This window comes from Umbelopsis ramanniana (genome assembly GCF_025399195.1).
Source record: "Umbelopsis ramanniana AG unplaced genomic scaffold K450scaffold_9, whole genome shotgun sequence".
Lineage (NCBI taxonomy): Eukaryota > Fungi > Mucoromycota > Umbelopsidomycetes > Umbelopsidales > Umbelopsidaceae > Umbelopsis > Umbelopsis ramanniana.
Genome location: NW_026252095.1, coordinates 403,682 through 429,750, shown reverse-complemented (window position 1 = coordinate 429,750; position 26,069 = coordinate 403,682). Strand labels below are relative to the sequence as shown.

The 26,069-nt window shown below is 44.0% G+C and overlaps 13 protein-coding genes across 13 annotated transcripts; 6 read left to right on the top strand and 7 right to left on the bottom strand.

Annotated features, from left to right (window-relative positions):
• The first annotated feature begins 609 nt into the window (after nucleotides 1–609).
• On the top strand, nucleotides 610–2,555 carry K450DRAFT_227803 (uncharacterized protein). Its single transcript, XM_051586796.1, has 5 exons — nucleotides 610–1,129; nucleotides 1,197–1,327; nucleotides 1,401–1,578; nucleotides 1,652–2,431; nucleotides 2,480–2,555. The coding sequence occupies exons 1-4, from the start codon at nucleotides 793–795 to the stop codon at nucleotides 2,140–2,142; spliced, it is 1,137 nt and encodes a 378-aa protein (XP_051447579.1). The 5' UTR covers nucleotides 610–792; the 3' UTR covers nucleotides 2,143–2,431; nucleotides 2,480–2,555.
• K450DRAFT_227796 (uncharacterized protein) lies at nucleotides 2,274–3,423 on the bottom strand. The gene is made up of 3 exons (XM_051586795.1): nucleotides 3,371–3,423; nucleotides 2,985–3,071; nucleotides 2,274–2,867 (listed from the first exon to the last, which is right to left on the bottom strand). The coding sequence occupies exons 1-3, from the start codon at nucleotides 3,371–3,373 to the stop codon at nucleotides 2,406–2,408; spliced, it is 552 nt and encodes a 183-aa protein (XP_051447578.1). The 5' UTR covers nucleotides 3,374–3,423; the 3' UTR covers nucleotides 2,274–2,405.
• A 1,050-nt stretch (nucleotides 3,424–4,473) lies between these two features.
• Nucleotides 4,474–6,342, top strand: K450DRAFT_227793 (uncharacterized protein). Its single transcript, XM_051586794.1, has 7 exons — nucleotides 4,474–4,605; nucleotides 4,679–5,114; nucleotides 5,210–5,349; nucleotides 5,417–5,684; nucleotides 5,751–5,838; nucleotides 5,903–5,978; nucleotides 6,037–6,342. Exons 1-7 carry the CDS (start codon nucleotides 4,494–4,496, stop codon nucleotides 6,147–6,149), a joined length of 1,233 nt encoding a protein of 410 aa, XP_051447577.1. The 5' UTR covers nucleotides 4,474–4,493; the 3' UTR covers nucleotides 6,150–6,342.
• A 195-nt stretch (nucleotides 6,343–6,537) lies between these two features.
• K450DRAFT_278250 (uncharacterized protein) lies at nucleotides 6,538–7,817 on the top strand (the record flags this gene model as incomplete). Its single annotated transcript, XM_051593287.1, has 2 exons — nucleotides 6,538–6,850; nucleotides 6,940–7,817. 2 exons carry the CDS (start codon nucleotides 6,538–6,540, stop codon nucleotides 7,815–7,817), a joined length of 1,191 nt encoding a protein of 396 aa, XP_051447576.1.
• Nucleotides 7,818–8,160: 343 nt separating this feature from the next.
• K450DRAFT_227788 (uncharacterized protein) lies at nucleotides 8,161–10,242 on the top strand. The gene is made up of 6 exons (XM_051586793.1): nucleotides 8,161–8,268; nucleotides 8,350–8,435; nucleotides 8,513–8,580; nucleotides 8,690–8,799; nucleotides 8,876–8,973; nucleotides 9,055–10,242. Exons 2-6 carry the CDS (start codon nucleotides 8,431–8,433, stop codon nucleotides 9,860–9,862), a joined length of 1,089 nt encoding a protein of 362 aa, XP_051447575.1. The 5' UTR covers nucleotides 8,161–8,268; nucleotides 8,350–8,430; the 3' UTR covers nucleotides 9,863–10,242.
• Nucleotides 10,092–10,626, top strand: K450DRAFT_170781 (uncharacterized protein; the record flags this gene model as incomplete). Its single annotated transcript, XM_051584124.1, has 3 exons — nucleotides 10,092–10,240; nucleotides 10,310–10,384; nucleotides 10,440–10,626. The coding sequence occupies 3 exons, from the start codon at nucleotides 10,092–10,094 to the stop codon at nucleotides 10,624–10,626; spliced, it is 411 nt and encodes a 136-aa protein (XP_051447574.1).
• Nucleotides 10,627–10,892: 266 nt separating this feature from the next.
• Nucleotides 10,893–12,271, top strand: K450DRAFT_227778 (uncharacterized protein). Its single transcript, XM_051586792.1, has 4 exons — nucleotides 10,893–11,135; nucleotides 11,231–11,338; nucleotides 11,402–11,711; nucleotides 11,780–12,271. The coding sequence occupies exons 1-4, from the start codon at nucleotides 10,949–10,951 to the stop codon at nucleotides 12,108–12,110; spliced, it is 936 nt and encodes a 311-aa protein (XP_051447573.1). The 5' UTR covers nucleotides 10,893–10,948; the 3' UTR covers nucleotides 12,111–12,271.
• A 1,628-nt stretch (nucleotides 12,272–13,899) lies between these two features.
• On the bottom strand, nucleotides 13,900–15,567 carry K450DRAFT_292817 (uncharacterized protein; the record flags this gene model as incomplete). The annotated part of the gene is made up of 6 exons (XM_051593589.1): nucleotides 13,900–14,468; nucleotides 14,660–14,744; nucleotides 14,807–14,884; nucleotides 14,968–15,180; nucleotides 15,255–15,365; nucleotides 15,500–15,567. 6 exons carry the CDS (start codon nucleotides 15,565–15,567, stop codon nucleotides 14,136–14,138), a joined length of 888 nt encoding a protein of 295 aa, XP_051447572.1. The 3' UTR covers nucleotides 13,900–14,135.
• Nucleotides 15,568–17,416: 1,849 nt separating this feature from the next.
• K450DRAFT_227774 (uncharacterized protein) lies at nucleotides 17,417–18,234 on the bottom strand. Its single transcript, XM_051586791.1, has 4 exons — nucleotides 18,185–18,234; nucleotides 17,769–17,829; nucleotides 17,580–17,702; nucleotides 17,417–17,501 (listed from the first exon to the last, which is right to left on the bottom strand). Exons 1-4 carry the CDS (start codon nucleotides 18,185–18,187, stop codon nucleotides 17,479–17,481), a joined length of 210 nt encoding a protein of 69 aa, XP_051447571.1. The 5' UTR covers nucleotides 18,188–18,234; the 3' UTR covers nucleotides 17,417–17,478.
• Nucleotides 18,235–18,372: 138 nt separating this feature from the next.
• On the bottom strand, nucleotides 18,373–21,059 carry K450DRAFT_227770 (uncharacterized protein). Its single transcript, XM_051586790.1, has 3 exons — nucleotides 20,466–21,059; nucleotides 20,307–20,360; nucleotides 18,373–20,236 (listed from the first exon to the last, which is right to left on the bottom strand). Exons 1-3 carry the CDS (start codon nucleotides 20,967–20,969, stop codon nucleotides 18,650–18,652), a joined length of 2,145 nt encoding a protein of 714 aa, XP_051447570.1. The 5' UTR covers nucleotides 20,970–21,059; the 3' UTR covers nucleotides 18,373–18,649.
• Nucleotides 21,060–21,435: 376 nt separating this feature from the next.
• Nucleotides 21,436–21,995, bottom strand: K450DRAFT_227769 (uncharacterized protein). Its single transcript, XM_051586789.1, has one exon. It carries the CDS (start codon nucleotides 21,774–21,776, stop codon nucleotides 21,504–21,506), a length of 273 nt encoding a protein of 90 aa, XP_051447569.1. The 5' UTR covers nucleotides 21,777–21,995; the 3' UTR covers nucleotides 21,436–21,503.
• K450DRAFT_227765 (uncharacterized protein) lies at nucleotides 21,857–22,962 on the bottom strand. The gene is made up of 5 exons (XM_051586788.1): nucleotides 22,832–22,962; nucleotides 22,670–22,752; nucleotides 22,339–22,605; nucleotides 22,067–22,127; nucleotides 21,857–21,993 (listed from the first exon to the last, which is right to left on the bottom strand). Exons 1-5 carry the CDS (start codon nucleotides 22,907–22,909, stop codon nucleotides 21,937–21,939), a joined length of 546 nt encoding a protein of 181 aa, XP_051447568.1. The 5' UTR covers nucleotides 22,910–22,962; the 3' UTR covers nucleotides 21,857–21,936.
• A 215-nt stretch (nucleotides 22,963–23,177) lies between these two features.
• On the bottom strand, nucleotides 23,178–24,875 carry K450DRAFT_227760 (uncharacterized protein). Its single transcript, XM_051586787.1, has 4 exons — nucleotides 24,588–24,875; nucleotides 24,030–24,523; nucleotides 23,627–23,961; nucleotides 23,178–23,555 (listed from the first exon to the last, which is right to left on the bottom strand). Exons 1-4 carry the CDS (start codon nucleotides 24,805–24,807, stop codon nucleotides 23,354–23,356), a joined length of 1,251 nt encoding a protein of 416 aa, XP_051447567.1. The 5' UTR covers nucleotides 24,808–24,875; the 3' UTR covers nucleotides 23,178–23,353.
• Between the last annotated feature and the right edge of the window lie 1,194 nt (nucleotides 24,876–26,069).

Below are 26,069 nucleotides of genomic sequence, written 5' to 3'. Positions count from 1 at the left end.
AAAAAGTAGTGGAAAAGAAAAGGGGTGGTTGCTTAAAGTGATAAGGCAATGAGCCTCGTGTTTTTCCAATTAGCCATTCAAGCAAGGGAGACACATCCACCAAAAAAAATGGGCATTATCAATGGCCACATTATGTTATGCCATGCCATGCCATCTCATACCAACAGCGCACCAAAGGTATGGAGAAATAAAAAAACAACAACTCATATCTTGATTTTTCAACTTGATCTTTTTTTATTACAATTCATCATTCCAGTAAATACACAGATATCCTTCAGCTGTGGTGTGGCAAACGTACCAAAATTACCATGGCCTAAGCCAGAACGGAAACGCAGAAAACCTTACACCGAACACAGGCTAATGCCAACGATGATCCATCTATAAACTGAAGTAAACAAGTCAGTGATACTGTATTGATAAGTAAAACATACGAGGATGTTTGCTTAAAATTTGGCTTTGGAGAATGTTTGCATCAGGAACCCTCTGCGTATTATGTGAGCGTTCTAGTTTATGCTATCCATCATGTCGTTTCGGACTGGTGCCAGCTTATTACATCATATCACATTCCGGCCAAAAAACAAAAAGAACAACAAGAGAAAATATTTACCTGGAGTGAGTGAGTTGTTAAGAAGAAAAGAGAGGAAAAGTTGAAGGTTTTATACTCTTGAGCCACCGGCCAGAAAACCTAACAAAAAAATTTTTTGACCCATTTTCATTCGCTGGTATGAAATTTTCATCCTCCACCGTGATTTCCCCAGTCACGCCCCGGGTAGCTTCGCTCTTTTACCAACCATGTATGACTTTATGGAATATTGCCTGAGGCGCTACTATAGGGCTTCAGGATGGAACGAGGAAAATCAATATTCAAACCTATGTGCTTGGTCTCGCTCTATGCTTGACTTCACCGTCCCTCATGGCATCTCGCTGGTGATGTCCAAACTGCCATCACAAGTGTTCAAGCCTTCTTACACCATTGACGCACTTCCATCTTTGAACGGAAGCATGGGGTACCTCTATACCTCAAGACCTTTGGACGTTGATACCAGTGCTACGGTTGATTTCAGAGAAACATTAAATAGTATACGATCGTCTAAACCACTCACAAAGTATCGCCCAGAGAATACTCAAGGTACGGACTGTTGAGAGTACAGTTAAAATTCGGCGGTTCTTTAACCTCTCCCACCCATGTTTACTAGACTACTTGGTGTATGGACGTATGTTTTTGCCCGGAGGAAATCTCGAAGCTGTGTATTCTCGCCGCTTGTCAGAGACCACACAGTATATTATTACCGCGTTCAATGACCCGCGCAAACAAGGCGCATCCTTGGTAAGTATGATATATTGGAGGGTAAAGAGTCTCTCAACATGGTCAATTAACTCTCAATTGAAAAATTGGTTAGATTGGTATGCAGTTGCAGCGAGATGTCGGTCGTCACTGTACCGAGTTCTCCTACACGACGGATGATGGCTTGCTAGGACTTCGAGGATTATATAATTTTGGTCACGACCGGTTCGCCAATGGTCAATGGTCAGCTGGAGCTGAATTGTATTATGGCATACTGGATAAAAGTGGCGGCTGTAAGTACATGTGTATACACAGAAGGAATTGCGTATCTGGGGTGCCGCATTCTGACACTGTCTTTTCCTTTAGTCTCAACTGGCCTGCGATACCAAACGCTACCAGCATCTTCCGTACCACCCATCAGCGTCACCTATACCCTCAACCCTATTGTCGGCCACATGTCTACAGCATACGTAGCTCAAGTGTCGGATGAACTCGTACTTTGCTCGCGATTTGAATTCAGCATTTACAGCTATGAAAGTGACTTAGCAGTAGGGTTCGAATGGAGGAGTGCGCACAACGCCATGGCCAAGATGAAACTAGCTGAGGATGTCAAGTCAGTCGAGCAACACGCCGCTGAGACTGGACATATTGTGGTGTCGGATGTGATGGAAGAATCAGACGGTGTCACGAAACTAGAGGGCCTAGTCAAAGCTCGCTTTGGACTCGCTCAAGGCGTTGCATTGATGTGGGAAGGACGCTTCAAAAATCTGTTATTCAGTCTAGGTATCACTGGTGATCTTAGCAATCGCACCAACCCCATTCGATCAGTTGGCTTAGAATTACAATATTTCGCTTAATGACCCAGACTGCTTGTATCATACCACCCTCTTTCTTTACATTCAACAAAAATACTCCCAGTAAATTTGGAATGGTTTTTTTTATATAATGTCATGATCGAATGACAAGTAGGAAGGAGACCCATCGCATTGCATGGAGCAGAGAAAACTGTAAAAGTTGGGGGAAAAAACAAAAAAGTCGCCAAAGTATGGTGGAAAAAAAATGTTCATTGTTTGTATTTTTGGGTTGCATAATAGGATGGCTGAGACATTGAGTAATGTTTTTAAACCTTGAAGCCGCGAGATGAACGCTTGCCACGAGCCTTTTCGAACTTGCGGCCCTTGCTGCGAACATAAGGCTTCTTGTTCTTGTGGGGACCCATACCGAAATGCTTGACGGCTTCACGAGCGTTGACGGCACCACGGAGGAGGACGGTGTTGGAACCAGTGGGAGCACGAAGAGCAAGCTGATCAAGGGTGAGGACTTCACCACCGGCCTTGATGATGCGAGCCTTAGCGGTCTTGGTGAAACGAAGGGCAGCAATGGAGAGCTTGGGGACCTCCAACAAGCGAGAGTCATCAGTGATGGTACCAACAACGACAACGGTCTTACCCTCTTGGGCCTTGGTGTGGCGAACAATGCGGGAGATAGAGACGGGAGGTCGGTGAATGCGGGACATAAAGAGACGCTTAAGGACAACCTTGTTGAAGTTGGCGTCGGTACGGCGAGCAAGGAAGCGGTAAAGCTAATGTCGTAAGTATTGGAATGAAAGTGAAATGGGCAAGAACATTGGATAAAACAGGATAAAAGAATCAGTTAGTCACATTCGATATACAACACCACTCAAAACCGCAGTACATACCTTGACCAAGAGAGCCAAGTAGACGTCCTGAGACTTGGGAGCCTGTCTGTGGCCGTTCTTGACGTGGTGTCTCTTGATATCGATACCCTAAATGGAAAGAACAAGAGCATCGTTAGTTTAAAGGCCACTGGACTGTAGAGCAATGAGAGAATGGTGTTTAATGTCGAATGGGTGTTGTTGATGCCGGGGAAGTGGTGTACAGTTGAATGGTAGGTAAGTAGATTCCCCTGTGCTCATTGCCTTGAAAATGTTCAAGCAGAAGAAATGTCGACAATTCCACCTCCAATGTATTCTCACTTGGTCGAGTGGTTGTAAACGACCTTCATCCATCGAGCGTTGCATTCATCCATCTATCTATGATCCATATCGATGCAATCAATTCATACCATTACGACTGTAGAAGAAAGAGGTCGGTGCAAGGTTTCGCCGCTGCATGGCCCCCTTTGACCTTGAGCCCCACTTGCCGCTGGCTGGCTGGCAAGCGGTACTATCCGATTTCCAAATTTGGCGGAGTCACACGTCACGTTTCTTCATGGCAATGTTCCAATTTGCCAGTAACTTCCTGATTGTTGCAGACAAATACTTCGTCTCTATCATCCATCGCATATCATCATTACTCATTAACATTGTTCAAAGCGTTGTAAAATCAGTTGTTTGCTAAAACATCATGATTTTGCCACCAGTGCACCGCGACGTTTCTGATAGCACAACTGAAGTAACTTTTTGACAATCGCTCATAGTCCTTTTCCAGTCACATTAACACGTAACAATAAGCAACGATTCTCAGGTATGACATTCCATTTACTTGTCTCTTTTTTGCCTTTGCTGCACTCCAAACAAAATTGGGGCCAGGTGTATAATCCATCAAACATCTGCCTGCGGCTCGGTAAAAGTTCACTGGGTACTTCTTATGTCGTAAGATGTTTGGTATAACTCACGATGACCCAGTCACTCTATCATCTTCAGTCGCTCATATATCAGTGCGACCTCTTTATATCAATTTTGCAGAAGCCTAATAGGTTTTTTGATAATAATAAAAAAACAACGTAGTTGCTCACATGTCTGTAATACGATGGCTATGAACCCAGTCCAAAAATCTTCGTCGTTTATTGCCGCTCAATACCTCCTTCAATTACATGCCATAATCCATATTATGTGAAGGATCCTATTTTTTGGCTCAGCGGTCATTGGCCTTATCAAGTGAGTTGGGATAATATAAACAATTTCGCCTTTCAGGGGCCGTGGGCTTCCATATTAATTAATACTAGTAACCGTTAGCTGCATATTCATTAATCATGGTGAAAAGCCGCCATGTACCGGTTTAGTTTTTCTTCTATCAGTTCAATAGACCAATCTTTCCTAATTGTGCTCAGTACACACACCCCCTTGTATACAAAACGGTAATCACATTGATCTTACTTATCGTTATTACGACGGTTCAAAATACTATGAATAGAGCCACTTTGGAGCGATTCCTCTCTTTATCCAGTTTCTATCTCATTCAAGACAATGATATTCAACAACGGGCTCAAAGCCCTATTGACGTTGGTGGCCTTATCTGGGTATGTCTTGGCTGCGGTTACCCACCAGCAGGAAAGTGCGCCTGCCATCAAGATTTTTGGTAACATGTTACGATAATCAACCTAATACGATGCATCTTACATTTTTCTGACTCTGCCTCGCGTCTTCATTAGCCCCAACGGTGGAACAAGCTATGGTCAAGAATATGGGTAGCATTCCTTTTGCTGTCAATCCCTCTTATATCCTGGCCGGTGGTAAATCGATTAGGAAATATAAGAAACAAATTGGCACGGCAAATGCCACTTTCATTATTCTTGCACGCAACAGTGAAGCAGGCGGCTTGGTCCAGTCCATAACACAGCTCGAGAAGGTGTTCAATTCGAAGTATCATTACCCATACGTCATTTTAAACGATGCTCACTTCACTGAGGAATTCATAAACACCATTCTCAACCTCACTGAATCCGAAGTGAAGTTCGGCTTTGTCGATAAGGACATGTGGGGATATCCTGATTGGGTCGATCAAAAGAAAGCTGCTGATGGTCGTGCAAAAGCTGTTAAGGACGGTGTTCCATATGCAGACAGCGAAAGTTATCGACATATGTGCAGGTAGGAAGCATGAATCGTCAAAGGTCTGGGCAAAGGGAGATGAAAGTGATCACCACAATCTAACGACCAACAACCTTGCATTCTGGAATGATTAGATTCCAGTCAGGCTACTTTTTCAGACATCCTTTGATGATGGACTATCAGTACTACTGGCGTGTCGAGCCGGGTGTCAGCTATCACTGTGATATTGACTATGATGTCTTTGGTTTAATGGCTGCCAAGAAGTACAAATATGGTATGATCAGAAGCAAGCATATACCGCATATTAATTATTTTCGCTGACCCGTCTCTATCCTTTCTAGGCTGGACTCTCTCCTTAACTGACTACCCAAACACCTTACAAACCTTCTGGCACACCGTTGTTGATTGGATGAAGCAACACCCCGAATGGATGACAACAGGCAACAGCAGTATTTCAAAATGGATACACGACGACGACAAAAATGAGACATACAACTTTTGCCACTTCTGGAGCAACTTTGAGGTCGGTGACTTGAACTGGCTACGATCAGAGCAATACGTATCCTATTTCGAGCATTTAGACAAGTCCGGTGGCTTCTTCTACGAAAGGTCAGTCACCCCTGTGATGAGCATACTCATCTTTAAGCTCACACAACTAATTTTTTCTTCATGTAGATGGGGAGATGCTCCAGTTCACTCTGTTGCAGTAGCTCTTATGCTTAAAGAGAGCGAAGTTCATTTCTTCAACGACATTGGCTACACCGTAAGTCAAAGCAATAGGAATCATTTATAATTGTTCTTTTTTCCTAACGCCTCCGTCATTCTAGCATCCTCCTTTTATGCACTGCCCAACCGAGCCTGAGATGAAATCCAAGTGCAATTGCGACCCTACAAAGACTTTTGGTAAGTGGGGTTGATCGCTGACTTCATCCATGACACCATTTACCAACATCTTGAACAGAAACAGGCACTTGGCAATGCAATCCTCGTATGGCTAAGATTGCTCCCAATTACAAGTGGTCTATGGACCAACTAAAACAAGAGACTAAGCCATTTGCTTACAAGAAATTGTAAGATACACCTATTGGTTGCTTTAACCAAGAGCATCCCTGTTGAACAGTCAGCTGCATCGCACATACTGTTCAATGGCCATACCACGAACCTAGAATCCGCGTCATCCATTTTTTTTCCTCAGCCAATCCCTTTTACTGTATCTCCCGTCTTGGGGCAGGACAATTCCAACATTCCTGCGATAACAATAAATCATACTTGAAAACTTTATTTATTTTTATTTTTCGAGTGGTGAATGCTGCCTAATAAATACATTATTTTGTTTCTGGCCATACAATAGCGGAAACTAATCTTACTTGTACAGCACCAGCCTTGATTTTTTTATCACTGATTTCCATTCCACTCAACATTCTATCCTCTTACTGATTCATTTGTCTTTCTTGTGTGGGTCATGTCATATTTGAACAAAGAAGGCACCAGCAATGCCACAGCCCACACTGCGGACAGATCCCAAGCGGCTGAGCCCACCACCATCAACTCAGATGGCAGTGCTGATGGATTGGCAAATCAAAAGAATGAGTCACCTACGGCAAACGATGTTCTATCAACGAAGGAGGGTAATGAAACTAAGGGCAAGGAGTCAAGTCTTCCAGAAAATAATCAGCATGGCCACGTGAAAGGGGTTGGGCCACCCGTAGCCGTTGAAGAACGACATGAAAATCCAGCATGGGAGAAATACATATCGTCACCAGAGCAACAGCGAGGTATGTACCGCTGGCAATGATCTGTAAAGAAATAGTACAGTAGAATATATATATTGATGATCATTAAGCTAACCCGTTTTATTGCATAGCTGTGAGTCCCACAGACGCTCAAAAGAACGACAATCTGGAAGACACACCGTCGAACAAAATAGTATATCTTAGCAACGACGACCTGACGCTATTTACTTCATTTCCGGAAACCAAGATTGAAACGCATCTGTTTGACATAAAACCATTAGCAGAGGAACATTCATCGGCACCTCCAACGCAAGACCATGAGAGCGAGACGTCGACGATATCAAAGGCATCCATCGATGCAGACCAAGAAAATAAGAATGAGGATGGCTTTGATCGTGAAAAAGGACTATTTGGCAAAAAAGGATTCTTTGTTCAGAAACGGCGATGGATGTGCAGCTCATGCACACGGTCTTCTATTGTCATTGTATTGTTCGGCCTTATTGTCTGCATATCGATCACTCTGGCGTTTATTTGGCCCCGACTCCCTCTACTGCAAATCCAAGGTGCCTCTCTGGTTGTAGGTCCGACTGTCACCTATAATCCTTCTGCCACCACCTATATGGCATCGTGGGACCTAGATATTGCCACTGATAATCGAAACAACTATGTTCCTGTTACGGCTGTTGTCATAGACACGTTCGTACGACATTCACTGACCGGTACCATCTTTGGTCGTGGCCAACAAAGCAATGTCGTGTTGAGGCCGGTCTCTCAATACAAGATGACGCTGCCCATTGATATCAATTATCAAGCCAAGCCCGATGATGCTGTGATGAACCAGATATTGGCTTCCTGTGGTCCAGGCCCAAAATCAAACACCACTCAACCACTGGAAGTTGACTTTGGAATCACCATTCATATTTGGGGTCTAAGTTATTTTGGATACACCCCTACCATTACTCTAACTCCACCTGCTGGAGGATTTATGTGTCCCTTCAGCGCAACTTAATAGATATACTGGTCCCGTCTCGATCGTACTGTATTAGCGGCCGGCCATCGTTGAGACGGTGAATGAAGTGTGAACATGTGCATTATACCTATAGCTCAATTTATTATTGTCTACAATTACTTTCTATAAAACAGGTGACGAAATGAGTGAAATCTGTGAAAAAAAAAGGAATAGTCATAATGATGGCAAGTTTATAAACAAAAAAGAAGAAAAAATACATGCAATGCTACTTTGATGTGGCCGCATGTCAAGCTTGGTTCGGAAACTGTACCGAAGTGATGCGAATCATAAAACCAGTCCTTTTAATAAAGCTGCAGCAATAATCTTTTACTTTTCTTTCCTTCATCTACTCCCCCCTTCTTTTTTTCATGTCGCCACTGGTTGGTCTCCCATTTCCTGTCATTTTGGTCATCCTCAATTCAGCTTTATATACTATGGCAGCAACTATAGGGTGAGATAAAATTCGAATATAACAGTACAAGCAATGTGATGCAAAATAATAAAATTCGTATGATAAATGGACTCTAATCAGTTGCTCTCAAAAAGGTCTTCATGTACCCCTCCAACCACTTGGTCAAATAGCACCTTATACCAAGATTCCTGCAACAGTTCCATGCTGTCAGTGAGCTATCTTAAGTACAGAAATGCCATTGCGTCTGAACTAAACTATTTTCTGTTTCCGTTCTGTTTTCTAGTTCTTGCGATCCTGATTCGAATTCATGCCAATGGCGATCATGTACCATTTTGGGGATCACGCTTGGCTGTAAATATTTTCTTTTTCTCTCTACACGGCTTTTGGTTACTTGACCTAAGAGGTATCTTTTAATATATATGGACATGTCACTGACTTCGATTTACGGCCATGCATGTAGGGGATAACGCCACCCATAACCCGCCAGTACCCTGCAATTCTACCACATATTGTCCCAACTCTCAACTATCTTGTCAACCATTGCTCGCTATAGGATCGGCTTGCGATACGGTAAGCTGCGTTGAAAGCTTGTTCCAAATATATCTGTCAATAGAGTCACAAACCGGTATGGTCACTTCTCTTTTAGGGAAGAGACGATGAGTGTTCGGGAACTTTGTCGATCTGCCTCAACTCTGTTTGCTCGGCTAAAACAGCACAGCTCAATCAAATATGTAGTACGGAAAGGTAAGATGTGTTGCTTTTTTTTCTTTATTCAAGTATCACCGATTTTCTTTTTGCTTTTAAACTAAAAAAATCCTTCTGTAGTATATCATTTGGTGGCCCCTTCATTAGTAATGTACATGATAACTGCACATCGGGGACGTATTGTTCTGCACTGAACGGCGTCGGTATTTGTCAAAATACGCTGTCCAGCGGCCAAGGCTGTCTTCAAGATCGCCAGTGTGAGTCACAAAAGTGTCAAAATGGGCACTGCCTGTCCAATGAATCCGCAAACAACACCTTGCCTCCATGGCAATGGGCTATCGTGGGTTGCATTTTATTTGTCTTTGTGATGACCTCCATTGGTATTTTTTTGGTGCTTCGACAACGACGTCGTCGGCAACATCAGGATTTGGGAGACCTGCACTTCGACGACCCAGCTGCAGCCAAAAGTTTCTATCAACGACAACTAGCATGGTGGAGACGAGAACAACAAGCAAACAATAAGGATGTCCAGGAAGAAGAGAAACCGGTTCCTGCCTTGGACGAAGTCTATCCTTACTGGCATACCAACCACACCACCGAGTCATACGACAATTCCATTACCCCTACGCCTTCTGCTTTTCCCATTCCACCCAGAAGGTCACCTGCACTGTGGAAACAAAAAGGCAACCTTGCTAGTCGAGCCATAGAGAAAGTCAACATTCGGCTGTCGGGAACTTTTACACCTACCTTTGGCGGTAGCCACGCTCGAAAATCCAAATCGCCCATCACGCCTGTACCAAGCCCTGCCATTGCATATCCTATTGTAGATGATGATCAGGAAATGAAAATATGGCAGGCCGTCAGAAGTGAGACCCCACCTTGGCCGGTCCAAGGGAAGGGGTGGAAATTTGCACGAGCGGCCAAATAACAACACAGGAAATATATAAAAACAAGTTGGTGAATGGGGGTCCTGGTAGCAGTCATCGCGCACGTCTCCGACCAGCCGTGAAGGAAATTTATTGCTTCAAGTGTTATAAGCTCGAAATCTTTGCTTGTCTTATATTAAAAAATAAAGGAAACGAAAATTAATCAACCATCGAACTAATTACTTGAAGGTTTTCTTGTTAGCTCTCTTCTTTACAGCCTCACCAACCAACATGGCCATCAATGACCAGTTTCGACATAAAACGGTTTGCATGCTCAGTTGCCGGTTTTGTTCCATGCACGTATGCAAGCGAGGTATGAAGGCGATGTTACTAGCCGACATGACTGTGGAGCTGTATTCCACCGATATCCCGCCTTCCTCGTACGTAGTAACCCACCCTTGATCCGTTCCCAGCCTCATTGACTAACTTATATGTATACGGTGGCGAAGTGTGCAGCTGGTTGGGACAGATTACAAAACGAACATGTGCAGTTGTAAAATCCGCGATATAGCGTGTTTAACATGGTAAGGCTTTGACAGTTTTCTTGGCATAATAACGCCTGTACTGACTATGTGTTAGTGGTAATGCTATTGGATATCATATCACCATGCCTTGCCAGGTGTGCTTACATTCTTGCAACAACGGGCACTTTTGGATGTTTCGGACGGAAGGCGTTGTTGCTGCTGATCGGTTGAATGGTATAGGTAAGTCAGAGTGGGGCGCAGATTGTTTGTGGAGCTCAGCCTCTGCCAGCCTGCCTGACTGACTTGTAAAATTTTTCCATTCGCATAAGGGAACCGGCTTTTATTATGGGGTCAGCTACCGAAGCCAGACTTAGATGGAGACAGTCCGTGTAAAATATGGACAAACGCTGCCAAGGAAGCCATAGAAGATCAAAATGAATACCATGCCAATGTTATTAGTGTTGGTCAAGACTTGTATGATTCAATGTGTCGATGAAAAGTAATAAATATCTAAATTTAGCGGGCCTGAGGCACCAGCCAATCATATTGACTTCATTTCGGCCATAATATTCTAAGGCACAACCCAGCCTCACAGACTACGCCTTTCTCAACTCTGTTCATTCAATGGTCAACATTGTGTCGCTCGCTGTTGGCATTGTAGCTGCTTTGGCTACTACTGTCGTAGCTCAAGATCCATCGTCATCAGCTGCTCCATCACAAACCTCATCCACCCCAACTCCTAGCGGTACTTCATCCGCCAAGTACAATTTGTCCAATCAGGGAGGAAACGTTCTTTCTGGAGAGATTAATGGTACGCTTTCGTTTTTTTTCTGGGCCGTTTCCTACTCGATATCAGCAAAACATTATCTCGTTATTCTCAAACGCTTGTCTAACTTTCATATTTAGTCTATTTGATCTTTTACGGTGATTGGAGTTCAGAACAGTCGCAACACGATCAAATCACATTCATGAACTTTGCAAGCAATATTTCTAGTTCCGGCTGGTTCAAGACTCGTAAGTATCGGCTTGAAGGTAGATCGTAGAGTACTTGTAATTTACATTTTACGGTTATTTTAGTCAGTGAATATACCGACAACTCGGGCGCTTCGGTCACTGGACCGTTAAAGCTCTACGCTGGTGTCAGTGATACTGGTAGTCAACAACTCAACTTGACCGATATTACTGTGCATGAAACCATCATCACCGAAGCCGTCAAATCCGGTTACTTGAGCACCACCAACTCCATCGATCCCAATGGCATTTATGTCATTTTGGCCGGTAGCAACGTTCAGGACTCTGATTTCTGTACCAAGCACTGTGGTTACAATTACCATACCGACAACTATCAATGGATCTTTATTGGTTATCCTGGTCTATGCCCTAACAAGTACGATACTATAATTATTTTTTTTGAGTCGGAAAGATCAAATAGGTTAACCCAATTTTTCGTTTTAGCTGCATTCCACCTATCAATGCCAATTCATCACCCAACGGCAGCCCAAGTATCGATGCTGCTATCACAATTTTCTCCCATGAACTTCAAGATATCCTCACTGATCCCCGTAACAATGCTTGGGTCACCCAGGATAGTACCACTTCGCCTCCTACTGAGATTGAACTTGGAGACTTGTGCTCAGGTTCAGGTGTGTCTATGCAGCAATGGTTTGGTGCTTACAAGCAAGTGGCTGGAAGCAACGCGAGCTACAACATTGAAATGGAAGGAAGTCAGTACCTTGTCCAGACGATTTGGGACAAGAATGCCAACCAATGCTCATTGGGACAATAGCCTGCCCCCTCCCAGATTGTCTTTTCTAAACTGTTGGTTACCCTGTTGATCCAAATCTTCCCCTTTCTTCATGATGTACTATACCTTTGCGCTGGCCAGTCAACGACCAGCTCAACGCAACGCAATGCAACAACTCAATCAAACCCCTCACTCCTTCTCATATCACCAACTCCAATGTCATTGATAGTACTCCTCTTTTGACATTTGTATGTTTATTTTTTTCCCCCGTAGCCCAGACGAATAAAAAAAAAATCCAGTGTGGGTTCAAGATTGAGCCATTCACATTCTATATAAACACACAGTTGCTTACCAACTATGAGGCTAGTTATCGCGTGCTTGACCTCCTTTAGCATCGATCGCACCCTGCAGCATGGTTGTCTTGTCGCCTCCCTGCACAACCACTCTGCCCTTGAATGATACGGTATTCATCTGTTGCTTTCGCCGCGGTATGGAAGACACAGCTGGGATCAAAAATAGAACACGTTGCTGGTCTGAAGCACGTCTGCGCGATCCGCTTTCATTTATTTGTTTCAGAACGTGAATCTCGGAAACACAGCTGTTGGATGGATCGAGGAAAACTGCAGCTTAGTGAGCGACACATAAAAGTGAAAAAAAAGGGTAGATAGAGGGTGCGGTGCGGTGCGATGACGCCATAGGTTCTATTCGTTATTACGGTACCCCTTTCGTGCACTGGAAAAAGATGGCGGGGGGGGCCAATTCAATCGGTGATCGACATGATTAGCAACAGGTTATCTTGTAGCAAAACAGAGTGATTTATTACACGAAAAAAACTGGTACTTTGAATGTCTGTTATAAGCTGGTAAGAAATTTTTTTGTTTTTATATTGGGGGTCCTAGAGTGTTCCATTCGATGTTCTTGCGAAATCGAAAAGGCCGATCGAATGTTGTGCGACCAAACGGAGTGGGGCAGACGGGTGAAGCACGGTACAAAGAAAAAGAACACATGCGTTCGAGTAAGCCGAACAGACGCCTTAGAGTCGGATGATCCGTGAGGTGCGTTGAATATCAACGCGAAATGCCTGAAGAAACAGCAGTTCTTTTTGAGTATGAGTTGGGGAATAGAGACTTTTCTCTTTGAAAATGGCGTCATCCATTCATTATTGTGAAGAAAACACACTGCCCAGGCCACGCGCCATATTTTAGGCAGTGGTTCCCTTCCTCCATCGACCGAGCTGCCCCACTCGCACATCTCTCTGCCTGCCGGATACCCAGTGGAAAAGCCTCGCACGGCTATTGTCAGCCGTTGGACCCCGTATTGGAGGCCGTCCTTATGCCAACAGGTTGTTTCACTGAATAGCGATTAAATCCGTGACATTTCAAATCCATGAATGAGGCACCATACTGATAAATTGGGTATATCCATCAGCTGAAGCAGGCAGAAAGAGAGCAGAAATGGTGGAAATGACAAGAAAAGAATAAAGAAAAAAAAAAAAAGGGGAAATGTAAAAAAGTAGAATATAAAGAAAATTTTATTTGCATACTTGCTGATACCAATTTAGGCACGAAAACCACAACGTCATCGACCCAACTTGGTTGAGACCAGTGAACCGGTCAAGCACCAGCGGTGGGGCGAGCTATCACTACGCCTAACGGTTCTTTATAGTATTCAATAGAAGAAATGACCATTTTTGCTGGTGAATTAAAGTGCCCAAGGGCTTGAAACCCATGTACTTATTCAAGCAAGCTTCTTTGCGCCCAAGTCTCACGTAGAATCTGATAGAAAATTCAGTTGATACATACATTAGCGGCCATGGAAAAATTAGTTGAATGCTTCTTCCACACCCTCTGGGCTGGTTGGTTTTCTTTATTATTGGCGGTTAAGATAGGATATCTACTACTGCCATGATTGCTGACTAGATCTTATACTGACTTTTAGGAATGGGAGGGAATAATGAAAAAGATATTATTATATACAAAAAATTGGTTGACTGGATGAAAGAAATACATGGAAACAATAGAAGAATAAACATGAAGAATTATAATCCCGTTTTCCATAATGGGAGGACTAAAACATCCTGTAGTCGTTGTTGTTCCATTCAGGTCGATGGTGTAACTCGTGTCGATCGTGGTGAATGGAATTCATGCTGACGGTGAAGGATTCTTCTGGTTTACTAACTTCGTTCAACGCCGGAGCCATGTCTTTCAATTGTGACCCACTCAATACTCGAACGATGGAAGACTTTCTGCGGGTACGACCAGTGCCGTCGCCTAGTGTGCTGGCAGCGATGATGAAGCCGCAGCTTTCACAAAAATGATTGCTGTGGAGGTTTTCATGATCAACACGAAGCGCCTCAACAAGTAGCGTCGATTCGATGATTTCAAATAATGGTGTGAAAGCCTAAATCAAGTAAAGCGTAGATTTTTAACATCTTGGGCTCGATCATAGTCCGCATGAAGAAGACGATCGAAAAGCGGCCAACCAAAAAAAAAAAAAAAGGGATAGCTTACATCGGAACGGTCCCCTAAGAAAGAAGTCAATTTGAAGAGATTCATGGTCAAATTGACCAAGAAGGTAAGAATCAAGCACACCAAGGATTTTCGTGCAATATATTCCACGAGTTGACTTCTTTGGTTGACAATCATATTGGTTCGTACTTTCAAATGTTTGAATAATCTGCGATGCATAAATAAGTGAGTAGACTGTGGTACAAATAACCCATAGCCTTTCTTAGTTACCTGCGCACAAACAATCCACTTAGAAACAGGTTGGCCAGTGTGTCGCCAATGAAATTAAGAATAAGGACACCGCTTCCCCTGTCAAAAAAAACACACACAAAAAATTTCACAGGTGAGTCTCAATTACTTGTTCTCGTGACATGGACGAGCCCAAAACATACCAAGTCGCCCAGCATGTTTGCCCGCTTTCAATTGGTTGCTCCATCTGAGCTTGAATGTTGTGGAAAGTGAGTTCGTATGGCCAGTCAGCGAATCGAACAAGGATCAAAACGATGCCAATAATTTGAATAAGTCGAGAATGGCGTGAAGATTCCAGAATCAAACATCGCTTCAACATGACAATGTAAAATAAAAGGTAGGTAATGTGCCAACACCTGAAAGTGAAAACAACGTATGAGTAAATGATGAATCGTTGTTTGAAGCTCAGTTTGAATGGGTATGGGCTTACGAGACAAGAAACGGAAAGATCGAACAGCTGGCTATTTCAAATAGCGGGATGCAGCCGTATACCAGTCGATGAATAAATAATACCGTAACTTGAGCCAAGTTGATAAGGTGACTGTAAAATGTTAGTCAAACCATGTGTTGCCAATGTTACAGCAAACTAAGCGGAAAATTTTTCTTTACATTGACCCTTTGGTGCGCCTATACTGCTTAAGGCAGACCAATGCATTCCGGACGCAAACGACGCACACTATAAACATAAGTATCATGTTGATGCGGTCTAACACTCTTATGCCATAGGCAGAAACTTCGACCATGGTGAAAAGGAAAGAAAGGAAAGTGAACAAAAGAAAGTAAAGAAAGCGAATCTTACACCATGTAATTTTCAGGCCCCAATAACCAGAATGTGGAACTCAGAACCTTAATGGGTTCACACCTAGAAACCCGGCCGGTCATTTGCCTTTTTCCTTTATACTTTCGCTTTCACCTTAGCATCGGTAGACAGAAAAGAAAGCTTCAACCGTTTTATATGTTTGACCAGCCGATGAACGTTACTCCATGTAGGTGACCGAGATTGGAATAATAGAAAGACGATTGTACTAGGCCAATATTCACGTACGATGCGGAGTTTTCCTGGCTGTATCAGAATTGGGAAAATGCGGGGAAGCCAGGGAAGATCATTGGTGATAAGTAGCCTAGCTCTTGTACATTCCCACAGCCCAACTTTGCCAGCGTTGAACCAGAATTTCCTGGCCTTTTAATCGATGGAATGATGGTTGGAAAAAAGCAGGTGGTGTGTCATATTTTGAAGTGAATGCCACGCACGCGTGTGGGGCTCAAGTATGACCTGACGGACATTGTTCATCTTTAGATTACTTCCATATTATTGGTAAAACAAACACTGCAAGGGACAAACAACAATCGATCACTACAGGTTGGGCAAGTTTTACTGCTGCTTTGTTATAGCTTGAGAAAATTTAACCTTTGGGAACAGCCGGTACAAAACTACAGTTTTGCGGGAAGACCTGCTTCATTTGTCTGATGGGGCTGGGCTGTACCAGCAAAAAAAATTTCGTTCGCATTTGGCTTTTGCCCTTGCGCTCAGAGTATCGTTTTGGAAACCGTGCAACCCAAGGCAATAAATTTAAAGGGCCCACCACAGCCATGTCATATTCTGAAGCCCTAGTGGTGGGAGGCAGAGGAGGAAGTGAAGCAAGTGTAGCTTTGGACTATACTTGCGGATTTGGGAATTCTCCTATTTTCCCTAACCATACCGTACACGTCTCTTCGACCAAGTCAGATTGATCCCACGGTGGCCGCTGTAAAAAACAACCACTCATTTTGACTGGTTGGAGGGCAAGCATAGGCATGAGTACGTCAGTGTGTTGGATGGCGTGAAAGGAAAAAAAGGCCTGGATCGTCTTACCAATATTACTGAAACAAAGCCGCTGCCAATCATCGGCCGGTGAAATCGGCCGCGTATTCAGGCTGGCTTTGGCACCAGTACCAGCTCATGGCTGGTCAACTTATCCCATAGCTACTGATATTGGCCATAGTGGCTACCATGGTAATGTTTACAGTACCAGGCAACTGTGATACAAAGTTATATATGAAGAACAATTGCCATAAGCAGGTGTTTAAGCTTCACGTTCACACACCCACATGTTTGGCATGACTCTTGGAAACACCTGTTTCTTTAGTTTTGAATGCCGAATACCGGTGACTTGCCCCATTAGAGTCAAAGGAACTTCGTGCTCCATATTTTTATAGTCCGGATGCCGGTTTTAATATGCTTTCTTTTCTTTGACGACCCTTGTTGGAGCTCAGACGTTGAAATGATGCGTGCCGCTGCTTCTTGGCCGCCTATCTGAATGGAATACATACTTGCTTCGATGCGCATGCGGTTAAGCATAATGTTTTCGGTTAGGCTGAAGAAAAGGGTACTTTAAAGTTATACCGGTTTCATCACTAATCATCATCACGCGGGTTCCCCGTCGACGAAGGCGTGAACTACATCCAATCTGTCATTTACGATCAGCCCTACCCATTGTCCCACTACATCCCCTAGACTTCATCTCTCTACTATTCACCAATATCGTGGAATTGGGCAAACCGTATCTATCTGTAACATGTTAACCCAGCGCCATAGTGTCACACACATGTCAACCCATTGTTGAAAAGTTTCGAATTGCACTCGTTTTTTATTGATACACGTCTACACAGAACATTTAAATGTCCTTGACAACCAAAGCTGTAAATAGAAAAAACAGACAGTCAGTCATAAAATCTCAGGCGCGGTTCTCCTAACTTAAAAAACAATGGTGCTTACCAGGGGGGAGGGATTGACGGAGCTTGTCAGCCTTCTGGGCGTCCTTGACGACAAGAGTGTACAAGTAGCGAGAGCATCTGACCTTGAACTTGACGTTGTCAGCGTTCTTCTTGATGGCAGCGGCTAAGGCAGCAAGAAAGGTTAATGACAGCAAACGAGATCTGGCGTTCTGAAAAAGCTCTCACTTACACTTTGCGTCCTTTCTGCGGGCAATCTCAAGGAAGTTCTTGATGTCCTGAACTTGCTTAGGCTATAGAGGGTGAAGGAAATCAGGTCAGTTAATGCCAACAATACAAAATTAGGTTGTTCAGCTTGTGGTGCACAATATTATGTATACAAATGGAGACGCGAACTCCATTTTCAACATAAGATGGCGTAAAAGTTCTTAGAACAGATTGCAGTCTGTCGAACATCTCGATGGTTGCTTTGTAGTCGAATAAGTGTAATGTCGTTACCAAAGCGATTAGGACCATTGAAATTTTCACCATGCCGGAATGTCACCACTTTTTTTTTTTGCGCAGCATTGAATCCATCCATCCATCCAATACAGATACATCTGTATCGAAGACAGGCCGTGTATACAAGTGATCAAAATATATACGCACCATAGCTACGTATTGGAGAAAGAGGGATTTCTACACTTTCTACACTGTGCCGATTTTCTACCCTCCTCTGGCTGTTCCAGCACTCACAGTATTCACCGCCAGAGAAATTGTGTCGTCATCAAAATTTTCCACGGCTGATTTTTCATCTAGGAAATTTTGAACAGCTGCCATCATTCTTTCAAATACGACTCACCGCCGTAGTTTATGCACTCCTAAACACCCTATTGTCGTCCTCTAAGATCCTACATACCTCCTTCACATGCTATGGCAACGATGCCAACCACTAATTCCTTTGCCCTCTTCCGTTGTATCACTAATTAATCACTATTCAGACAACAAGTCACTTCATACGTTATAGTTTATTAGCACATGGGCTAGAGGGAATACCAGATTACTCTTTAAACGTCGATGGAAAGTTACAGTAAATAATACATCATCTGAAAAAGGTAATGCACTATATTCTTATTACAATTTAAAGGTGCCTTGGAGTCTAATGTCGCGGCTGGAAGCACCAACGTAAACGGTGAAGCTACCCTTGACGACCTCCCACTTTCTGGCATCACTGTTCCAGATGCTGAGCTCCTTGGCAGTGTCAAGATCGAAGGTGACCTTAGTGGAGTGACCAGCCTTGAGGAAGACCTTTTCGAAACCACGGAGGACCTTGGGGGGTTCGCCAGCAGACTTGGGGAAACCAATGTACAACTGAGGAATTTCAGCACCGTCGACCTTACCGGTGTTCTTGATGGTGGCAGTGATAGAGACCTTGGATCCAGCTGCCTTGACCTTCAAGGCATTGTAACCAAACTTGGTGTACGACAATCCGAAACCGAAGGGGAACAAAGGCTCGATGTTCTTGGCGTCGAACCAGCGGTGACCAATGAGAAGACCTTCAGTATAATCGATTTCAGCAGCATCAACGGCATGGGCAGGGTAGTCAGAAGCCTTCTTGGCATTGGTGTAAGGAAGACGACCAGATGGGTTAACATCACCGAAGAGGACATCAGCGAGAGAGTTACCAGATTCTTGACCGGGAAGACCAGCATTGATAACAGCCTTGACCTTGCTCAACCAGGGCATCAAGACGGGGCCAACGGTGTGAAGGACGACAATGGTGTTGGGGTTGGCATCAGCAACAGCTTCAATGAGGGCATCACCTCCGTGCCAGAGAGTGAGGTTGCTGCGGTCACCAGGGTTGTTACCAACAGTGATGTAGCCTTCACCGGAATCGGCATTAGCAAAAACGATGGGAGTTTCAACAGCCTTGGCAACGGCAACAGCTTCCTCGAGATCATAGTCATCAAAACTGGTCTTGAACTTGGTAGTTCTGGAGGCACGAGCCTTGATACCCTTATAAGGGTCAACAAGGTAAGGGAACCAAGCAGTACCTGAACCCCAACCTTCAGCAAGAGTACCTGCGTCACATCCGTGATCAGCGCAAGCAGTTTCGCTATAGCTGCCAGGGGATGGGCCACCATCGCTACCAATGATACCAATGGACTTGGGGGTCTTAAGAGGCAAGGCATTTCCATTATTCTTAAGAAGAACGACGGAAGCAGCACCAATGGAACGAATGGTCTTCTTATGGTTGTGTTGGACATTACGGATAGGAGCGTCAGTGTAGTTGACGAAGTTGACACCAACCGATGGGTAGTGAGTCTCTTGACCAAGCTTGTACCAAGAAGCAAGAATGCGAGTGGCCATATCGTTAACACGAGAGAGAGGAACAGAGCCATTGCGAACGGCAGCTGTCAAGTTGCCTCCAAAGTAAGAGTTACCACTGCCAAAAGTGATATCACCAGGCATGGTCATGTCAAGACCAGCCAGGGCAGAGGGGACACCAGACATGGTAGCTTGCCAGTCACTCTGTACGAATCCCTTGAATCCAAGTTCCTCCTTAAGGATGCGGTTAAGGGTGTCGTCGTTCTCACAGGCATACACACCATTGACCTTGTTGTAGGAGCACATGATGGAAGCGACACCAGCTTCGACGGCACGAGCGAAGGGCCAGACATAAACTTCGTGGAGGGAACGATCATCAATGTTGGAGCTAGACTACGAGGATGAAAGATGGATAGTTTAGTTTAGATGTATATGGAAGTATGCTGACTTCGCAATATCTTACAGTAGTACGTTGTTGCTCTTGTTCATTAAGAATATAATGCTTGGCTGTGGCAATCTGTGTAACAAGTTGGTGATGTTAGCATTTGGTGGTTCACATATGCACAATTTGTGATGGCAATCAAGATTGTGTAAGTTTTGTAAATTCGATCTTGCTACTTACCACACCTTCAGCTTGAATACCTTCAACCGTCAAGGCACCCATAACACCGGTAAGATAAGGGTCTTCACCAAAACCTTCCCAGTTACGACCAGCTTCAGGAACTCGAGCCATGTTCACGTCAGGGCCCAACTGAACGTTGACACCCTTTTCTCTGAACTCAACGCCCATATCGTGACCTCGTTGCAAAGCGAGGGTCTTGTCAAAAGTGGAGGCAGTGTTCAAACCAGCGATACCACCAGACACATTAAAGGCAAAACGAACACCAAGAGGAGAATCCTGAAGACAGAGACCAGGGAAGTCAATCTTGTCGACGGGAGGAGTGTTACCGACACAGGGACCGTTCATCCATCCAATACCAGTGGCGACATCGACTTTTTGTGCCAATGACAAAGAGGCAACGTCCTTCTTGGCCTTGGTGTAGGCATCTGTCCAAGAAAGTTGGGCAGCATCGACAAGGGAGAAAATGGCAAGGGCCGCAGCGGCAACCGATACGTGAAGCTGCATTCTTTTAAAATGTAGGTATCTTTCGCTCAAGGAACGGGAAAAGGAGAGTTGAGGAAGAGAGGAGAGTCGAGAGACTGGTAAACGAGGGGTAAAGTGTCTTATGGATTTCCTCGGTGTTTGCCGACGTCTTATATATACTTTTTTCCCCTTCCCTCGATCAAGGCTGAAATGAATCAGGTTACCACTCTCTCGGGCAATCCAATATGTTTTAGTGTGAGGATCGACCCTGGTTGTACGCTCCTGTGTGTGGGTAAAATAGGCATGGGTAATAGCTGCAGATTTCCCGCCAATTCAATGTCCCGCAGACGTCAAATTGACGAAGCTGTCTGGGCTTTAAGCATTATTCCCAAAGCTTATACAAGAGAATGGTTCTGATTGTGGAAAGTCATGGTGGTGCCTGGTATAATGTTTTAAAAAATTATTCAACGAAGTTAATTTGCACAAAGTGAAACATTTTCATGTGTCTCCGTTCTACTGTTATTTTTTTTTATTACCCCTCGCAAGGTACACGTTAGGCCACACTCAAACGTGATTTTACAGCTTGAGAGTAGTTTGCACCAATACCCCGCGAGATTGAAGAATTACCCGTCCCCCACACTTTTGATTGTCCGGGACTTCTGAGCCTTCTTCGCCTACTTTGGCCAAGTCGAGTAACACGTAATCAAACTGATCGCTATATCCATGCTGCCGAAGGTAACACCAGTGATAAGATCCGCATACCCAGGTGGCAATGAAGCACATTGGTCTTTTATGGAAGACGGGAAACCTTGTCCAGCGAGGAAGACCCAGTATACCGTTTCGTTCCATTCCCACTCGAAGAATTTGGTATAGTTGTTGTTAATAACACCGCTGTGGACATTCCGTTCACGCGGTGACAATTTAATTGGACAAGTAACATTAAAAAAAAAAAAAAAGTCGTTCGGGAAAAATAAAGGTATAATGGCAGAGCAAAGTTTTCAATGAATTTTCAGTCTGGTAAAGTGATGCCTTGGATTTGCAGATGACGTTCGTAAAAAGCTAGTAGCTAATGCCATAATTTTTTCACATTAGCCCTCCCAACCTTACTCCAAAACTGGAGATTTGTAAACACTGCTTACCTGTTCAGCGCATTTTCGCTTGATGACCGACAAAGGATGAATTGTTTTTCGCCCATCGTACCTACGGGGACAGCCGAGAGTTGATTAGCTTAGTCAAGGAGGTGGTTGAACCTTCTTTTTCATTCTCTCTAAATTAGTAAGTTTATTTCCGATGGAGAAATGGACGCAAGTGGACATTCAAACAATCATCCAAACTCCATCATTTTTTCATCCGCTTACAACGGGAAAACTCACATCCTGAGGGATTAACAAGAAGAACCAGCTTCACTCACCATCGTATGTAGACTCGAACGTGGCCATCAAGCGTCTTATCCATACCTTCCACAGATCGCACAGTTTTCCAATCCGCTGAGAACGATTCATCCTCAGAGGATGATTCAGTGGGTGCTTTGAAGTCTTCGTCTTTAGCACTGTCGTATTCGCTACTGCTTCCATCAGTCGATGACGCGGCTGACTGTTCCGAAGCACTGGAATTTGGACTCAATCCTCGGCGCGTATCGATTTGAGCCCAGAAATTTTCTACTAGTGATGGATACAAGCTGTGGGATGGGTTATTGGATTGTTGGCTTAAACGGAAGGGAAAGTCAATGGAACTAGTGTTACGGCTCTATATCCTCTGCGTCTTCCCACGTAAAATCGGGCTCCGTGGAGTCTCTCCATTTGATTTTGTAAAACCTTGCCCTTCGCTAATGGGATTGACAATATCAATGTCTCATTTTGTCTTGCTTGTGGCATGTTCAACCCAACGTCGTCAATGTATCTTACCTTCCATTGGAATTCCATTATATATTCTGGAGAAAATGATGTTTTGGGCTGACTCGAATCATCGCTGTCATCTCCCATGGGCGCGATCGTTAAGGATGTTGGGTTGAATGAGCTGAGAACCCACACTGTTGGGACGATTTTTACTGTAAAAATAAAGCAGTGAAAATTGGGGGGAGGGCACAAATTTTCATCAACCAAAAGGTGGCTTCAGTCAGTGTCCTTGTTTATGAGGATGAAGACTGTTTGGCTTATAAGCTGACTGTCTCAAAACAATGATCTAGTCAAGCATGATATGCTGACAAACTATGTAGGCGTGAGGTGGGTAACATACAAGGCTGCCGTGACATACATTCTCAAAAAAAATTGTACAGTTTTATTGTTCTCTTGTGCCAGATAATAGACACGTTCTTAATTTTTGAAAGAAACTACTGCAATCGAAGGATTTCTATAGATTGCAAGTAATGAAACAGTGGTTTTTTGCTTTGTTTGGGTTTTTTTCTTCAACCTGCAACTCGGTATATCTCATGATTGTTGCTCCAAAGACAACTTTTCGAGCTTGTCGCCGATAAGAAGGCAGCCAGAGTTGATCAAAGCAGTATCAAGATCTTCCAAAAGATCGTCAGCATCCTCAATACCCACACAAAGGCGGATCAAATCTTCAGGAAGTGATCTCTCTGCACGGACGTGAGCAGGGATAGAAGCGTGTGACATCTTGCATGGCATGCTAGTAACGGAATCCGGTTTAGTCTCCAGTGCTTCAGTTAATTTCGGCTATACGCCGACGAATTCACTCACCTGATGAGAGAGTTGACACAGCCAAAGCTAACGCTGATTCCCCAAAGCTTGGTACCTTCAACAATGCGCTCTGAGATACCAATGTCACCTGTTTCAAAACTCAAGACGGCTCCTGGACCAGACGAGATTCTCTTGTGTAGCTCGTACTGAGGATGCTTTCGGCTTCCGGGGTAGTGAACCTTCAATCCTCGATCTTCAAGGAACTGTGCTACTCGTCGAGCGGTTGCTTGTTGCTTATCCATACGGACAGCAAGTGTCTTGACACCTCGGAGGAGGAGCCAGCAATCAAATGGTCCAAGACCGCAGCCAGTGGCATTAATAACATAATAAAGTTGCTGTTGGTTGCAAGAGGTTAGTGTCTGATCAGGCATTAGCCATAACTTGCTCAGCAGGGTCAACTTACATCGGCAACAGAGTCCTCCTTAGCTCCAATCACACCAGCCATCAAATCGTGATGTCCTGACAAATATTTAGTACCGGAGTGGTATGAAATATCAGCACCGAGCTCAAGTGGTCGCTGCAAGTAAGGGCTCATCATAGTATTGTCGACAACCACAAGTGCATTTGGACACTTTGCGTGGACATGTGCCGCAATGGTAGGAATATCGGCAATTTTGATCAATGGGTTAGTGGGCGTTTCGAGTAGAACAAGACGTGTTTTGTGGGGATCAAGGTATGGGAGAATGGCATCGCTGTTTGTGGTGTCGATGTGGTGGGTTTTGATACCTTGAGACTTTTGAAGGAAAGATAGTAATCGGTTGGTTCCGCCATACAAATCATCGCCAGCGATAATTTCCTCGCCATTCTTAACTAGTCGAGTAATGACATCAAGTGCACTCATACCACTAGTAACAGCCAAGGCTCTCTTCGCTCCCATGATTTTGGCAAGATGATTTTCTGTTTGAAAAGTTAATACATCATGTCCCATCCAACATACCATGCAACTTTCCTCTCAACTTACCAAGGTGTGTACGTGTTGGGTTTCCTGAACGAGAGTAATCGTATTCTCCTTCAGCATTGGCACCCTTTTGCTTAAAGGTTGCAGACTGGTAAATGGGTACGGAGGCGGCATTGTATGGATCGTCCTTGTTGTCTACAGTAACAACCTCAGTAGCAAATCGGTAGCGACGAGTAGAAACGGGTGAAGCTGGTGAAGCTGGTGATGCAACCTGTGCTGACATGGTGAACAAGCTATATTCGAGGAAAGGAAGGCTTGAAATTGACAAGCCAAAATTTAAACCCTCTCCCCATCTATTTCCCGAACCAATCAACGTCGTGTAATCTGCGAAGGCATCATCGGTGTGACTGCCAATCTCAGTGAGTCAATCCTCGTCGGCAAAGACGAAACACGGATGCTTTGCTGTAAGAAGGATGAACGAAACGATAAAGAATAACAAATAAATGTATGTTTATCTTTTGCATTCTTAGTATGATACATAAATTCATCCAAACGCTCAGCATACGGTAACCAGGGCACTGTTCTCACCTCTTCTGGATCGTATGACTCTGCAAAGTGGTGGAAAAGTAAGCCGTACCTATCTTCTTCCTGCACGAGTTCCTTGCCTTATGTTCTTTCTAAAAAGGCTTTGATGCTACTTTACAGCTTTGGAATACCGGGAGGCTTAGTGCAACAGAGGACTATATAATCCATCATTTTGATGTATTTGGGCACCAGTAAGGGGTAAGCAGTTCATTTATATTATGATCTATTTTAAATCAGTAGCACGCTCTGAGAGCATAGGATACTATATTCTATAATCCGTGTGTCTGGCTTCCCAACCGTTGTAGTGTTAGTACTGACTCACATGCTTAGATTAGAAGTGCATGCTTTGTTCCTAGTCATCCAAACACCGCGCTGCTCTCTATCCTTGAAGGTAAATTCAAATCAAAAAGATGTACATCCACTTTCAACTGCAATACGGTGCGTCAAGTAAATGGGCCCTTGAGGAACAATCGGGTTTTTCTCGCTATCAAGATGCTTGCTTGTGTAAATGCGAGAATAATTTCCAACTACTTTCAAGCATCAAACTTTTTCAGGCATGTTAACAAAAAAAGTCCGGTTTCTCGTGTTGTACCGTACCCAGGTGGCTAAACCGACCTCTAATTTTCGACTGGTGTCTTCCCTACACCACGCATTCTAGCAGAAATCGGCCTTTCAGATAACCAAAACAGTGGCCTAACATCATAGCTTCTTTGGTTTGCCACATTTTGGCGATCACCGCCATACAAAGCGAATTCAAGCGTATAAAAACAGGCTTTGCTCTCTGTCAACTCAGATGGTTTCACTTTAAGCATTACGTTGGAACACATCATGTTTTATGCTACTTTCTACGCATGAGCAATGATATATCAGGGCATGTTTTTGATCAAGACGATCACGTTCGTGCAGAGGCTACGTTGCTCGAGAATTTGGTTGATTATTTTTGTGGCAGCGATCTGCAAT

Coding starts and splice junctions, on each gene's coding strand:
- K450DRAFT_227803 (XM_051586796.1), top strand. CDS start 793: ATGTATGACTTTATGGAATATTGCCTGAGGCGCTACTATAGGGCTTCA. Junction 1,130..1,196: donor TCGCCCAGAGAATACTCAAG/GTACGGACTGTT, acceptor CATGTTTACTAG/ACTACTTGGTGTATGGACGT. Junction 1,579..1,651: donor ACTGGATAAAAGTGGCGGCT/GTAAGTACATGT, acceptor CTTTTCCTTTAG/TCTCAACTGGCCTGCGATAC.
- K450DRAFT_227796 (XM_051586795.1), bottom strand. Junction 2,868..2,984: donor ACTTGGCTCTCTTGGTCAAG/GTATGTACTGCG, acceptor TTACGACATTAG/CTTTACCGCTTCCTTGCTCG.
- K450DRAFT_227793 (XM_051586794.1), top strand. CDS start 4,494: ATGATATTCAACAACGGGCTCAAAGCCCTATTGACGTTGGTGGCCTTA. Junction 4,606..4,678: donor GCCTGCCATCAAGATTTTTG/GTAACATGTTAC, acceptor CGTCTTCATTAG/CCCCAACGGTGGAACAAGCT. Junction 5,979..6,036: donor CGACCCTACAAAGACTTTTG/GTAAGTGGGGTT, acceptor CATCTTGAACAG/AAACAGGCACTTGGCAATGC.
- K450DRAFT_227788 (XM_051586793.1), top strand. Junction 8,581..8,689: donor TTTGGGGATCACGCTTGGCT/GTAAATATTTTC, acceptor CCATGCATGTAG/GGGATAACGCCACCCATAAC. Junction 8,974..9,054: donor CAAATATGTAGTACGGAAAG/GTAAGATGTGTT, acceptor ATCCTTCTGTAG/TATATCATTTGGTGGCCCCT.
- K450DRAFT_227778 (XM_051586792.1), top strand. CDS start 10,949: ATGGTCAACATTGTGTCGCTCGCTGTTGGCATTGTAGCTGCTTTGGCT. Junction 11,136..11,230: donor TCTTTCTGGAGAGATTAATG/GTACGCTTTCGT, acceptor TTTCATATTTAG/TCTATTTGATCTTTTACGGT. Junction 11,712..11,779: donor CCTGGTCTATGCCCTAACAA/GTACGATACTAT, acceptor TTTTCGTTTTAG/CTGCATTCCACCTATCAATG.
- K450DRAFT_227774 (XM_051586791.1), bottom strand. Junction 17,703..17,768: donor CCGCAGAAAGGACGCAAAGT/GTAAGTGAGAGC, acceptor TTGCTGCCTTAG/CCGCTGCCATCAAGAAGAAC. Junction 17,502..17,579: donor CCGTCAATCCCTCCCCCCTG/GTAAGCACCATT, acceptor TTCTATTTACAG/CTTTGGTTGTCAAGGACATT.
- K450DRAFT_227770 (XM_051586790.1), bottom strand. CDS start 20,969: ATGCAGCTTCACGTATCGGTTGCCGCTGCGGCCCTTGCCATTTTCTCC. Junction 20,361..20,465: donor GTATTCAAGCTGAAGGTGTG/GTAAGTAGCAAG, acceptor CTTGTTACACAG/ATTGCCACAGCCAAGCATTA. Junction 20,237..20,306: donor AAGAGCAACAACGTACTACT/GTAAGATATTGC, acceptor TCATCCTCGTAG/TCTAGCTCCAACATTGATGA.
- K450DRAFT_227769 (XM_051586789.1), bottom strand. CDS start 21,776: ATGGAACGAAACGGTATACTGGGTCTTCCTCGCTGGACAAGGTTTCCC.
- K450DRAFT_227765 (XM_051586788.1), bottom strand. CDS start 22,909: ATGGGAGATGACAGCGATGATTCGAGTCAGCCCAAAACATCATTTTCT. Junction 22,753..22,831: donor TAATGGAATTCCAATGGAAG/GTAAGATACATT, acceptor CAATCCCATTAG/CGAAGGGCAAGGTTTTACAA. Junction 22,128..22,338: donor GTTCGAGTCTACATACGATG/GTGAGTGAAGCT, acceptor CTGTCCCCGTAG/GTACGATGGGCGAAAAACAA.
- K450DRAFT_227760 (XM_051586787.1), bottom strand. CDS start 24,807: ATGTCAGCACAGGTTGCATCACCAGCTTCACCAGCTTCACCCGTTTCT. Junction 24,524..24,587: donor CCCAACACGTACACACCTTG/GTAAGTTGAGAG, acceptor CTTTTCAAACAG/AAAATCATCTTGCCAAAATC. Junction 23,962..24,029: donor AGGAGGACTCTGTTGCCGAT/GTAAGTTGACCC, acceptor TGCAACCAACAG/CAACTTTATTATGTTATTAA.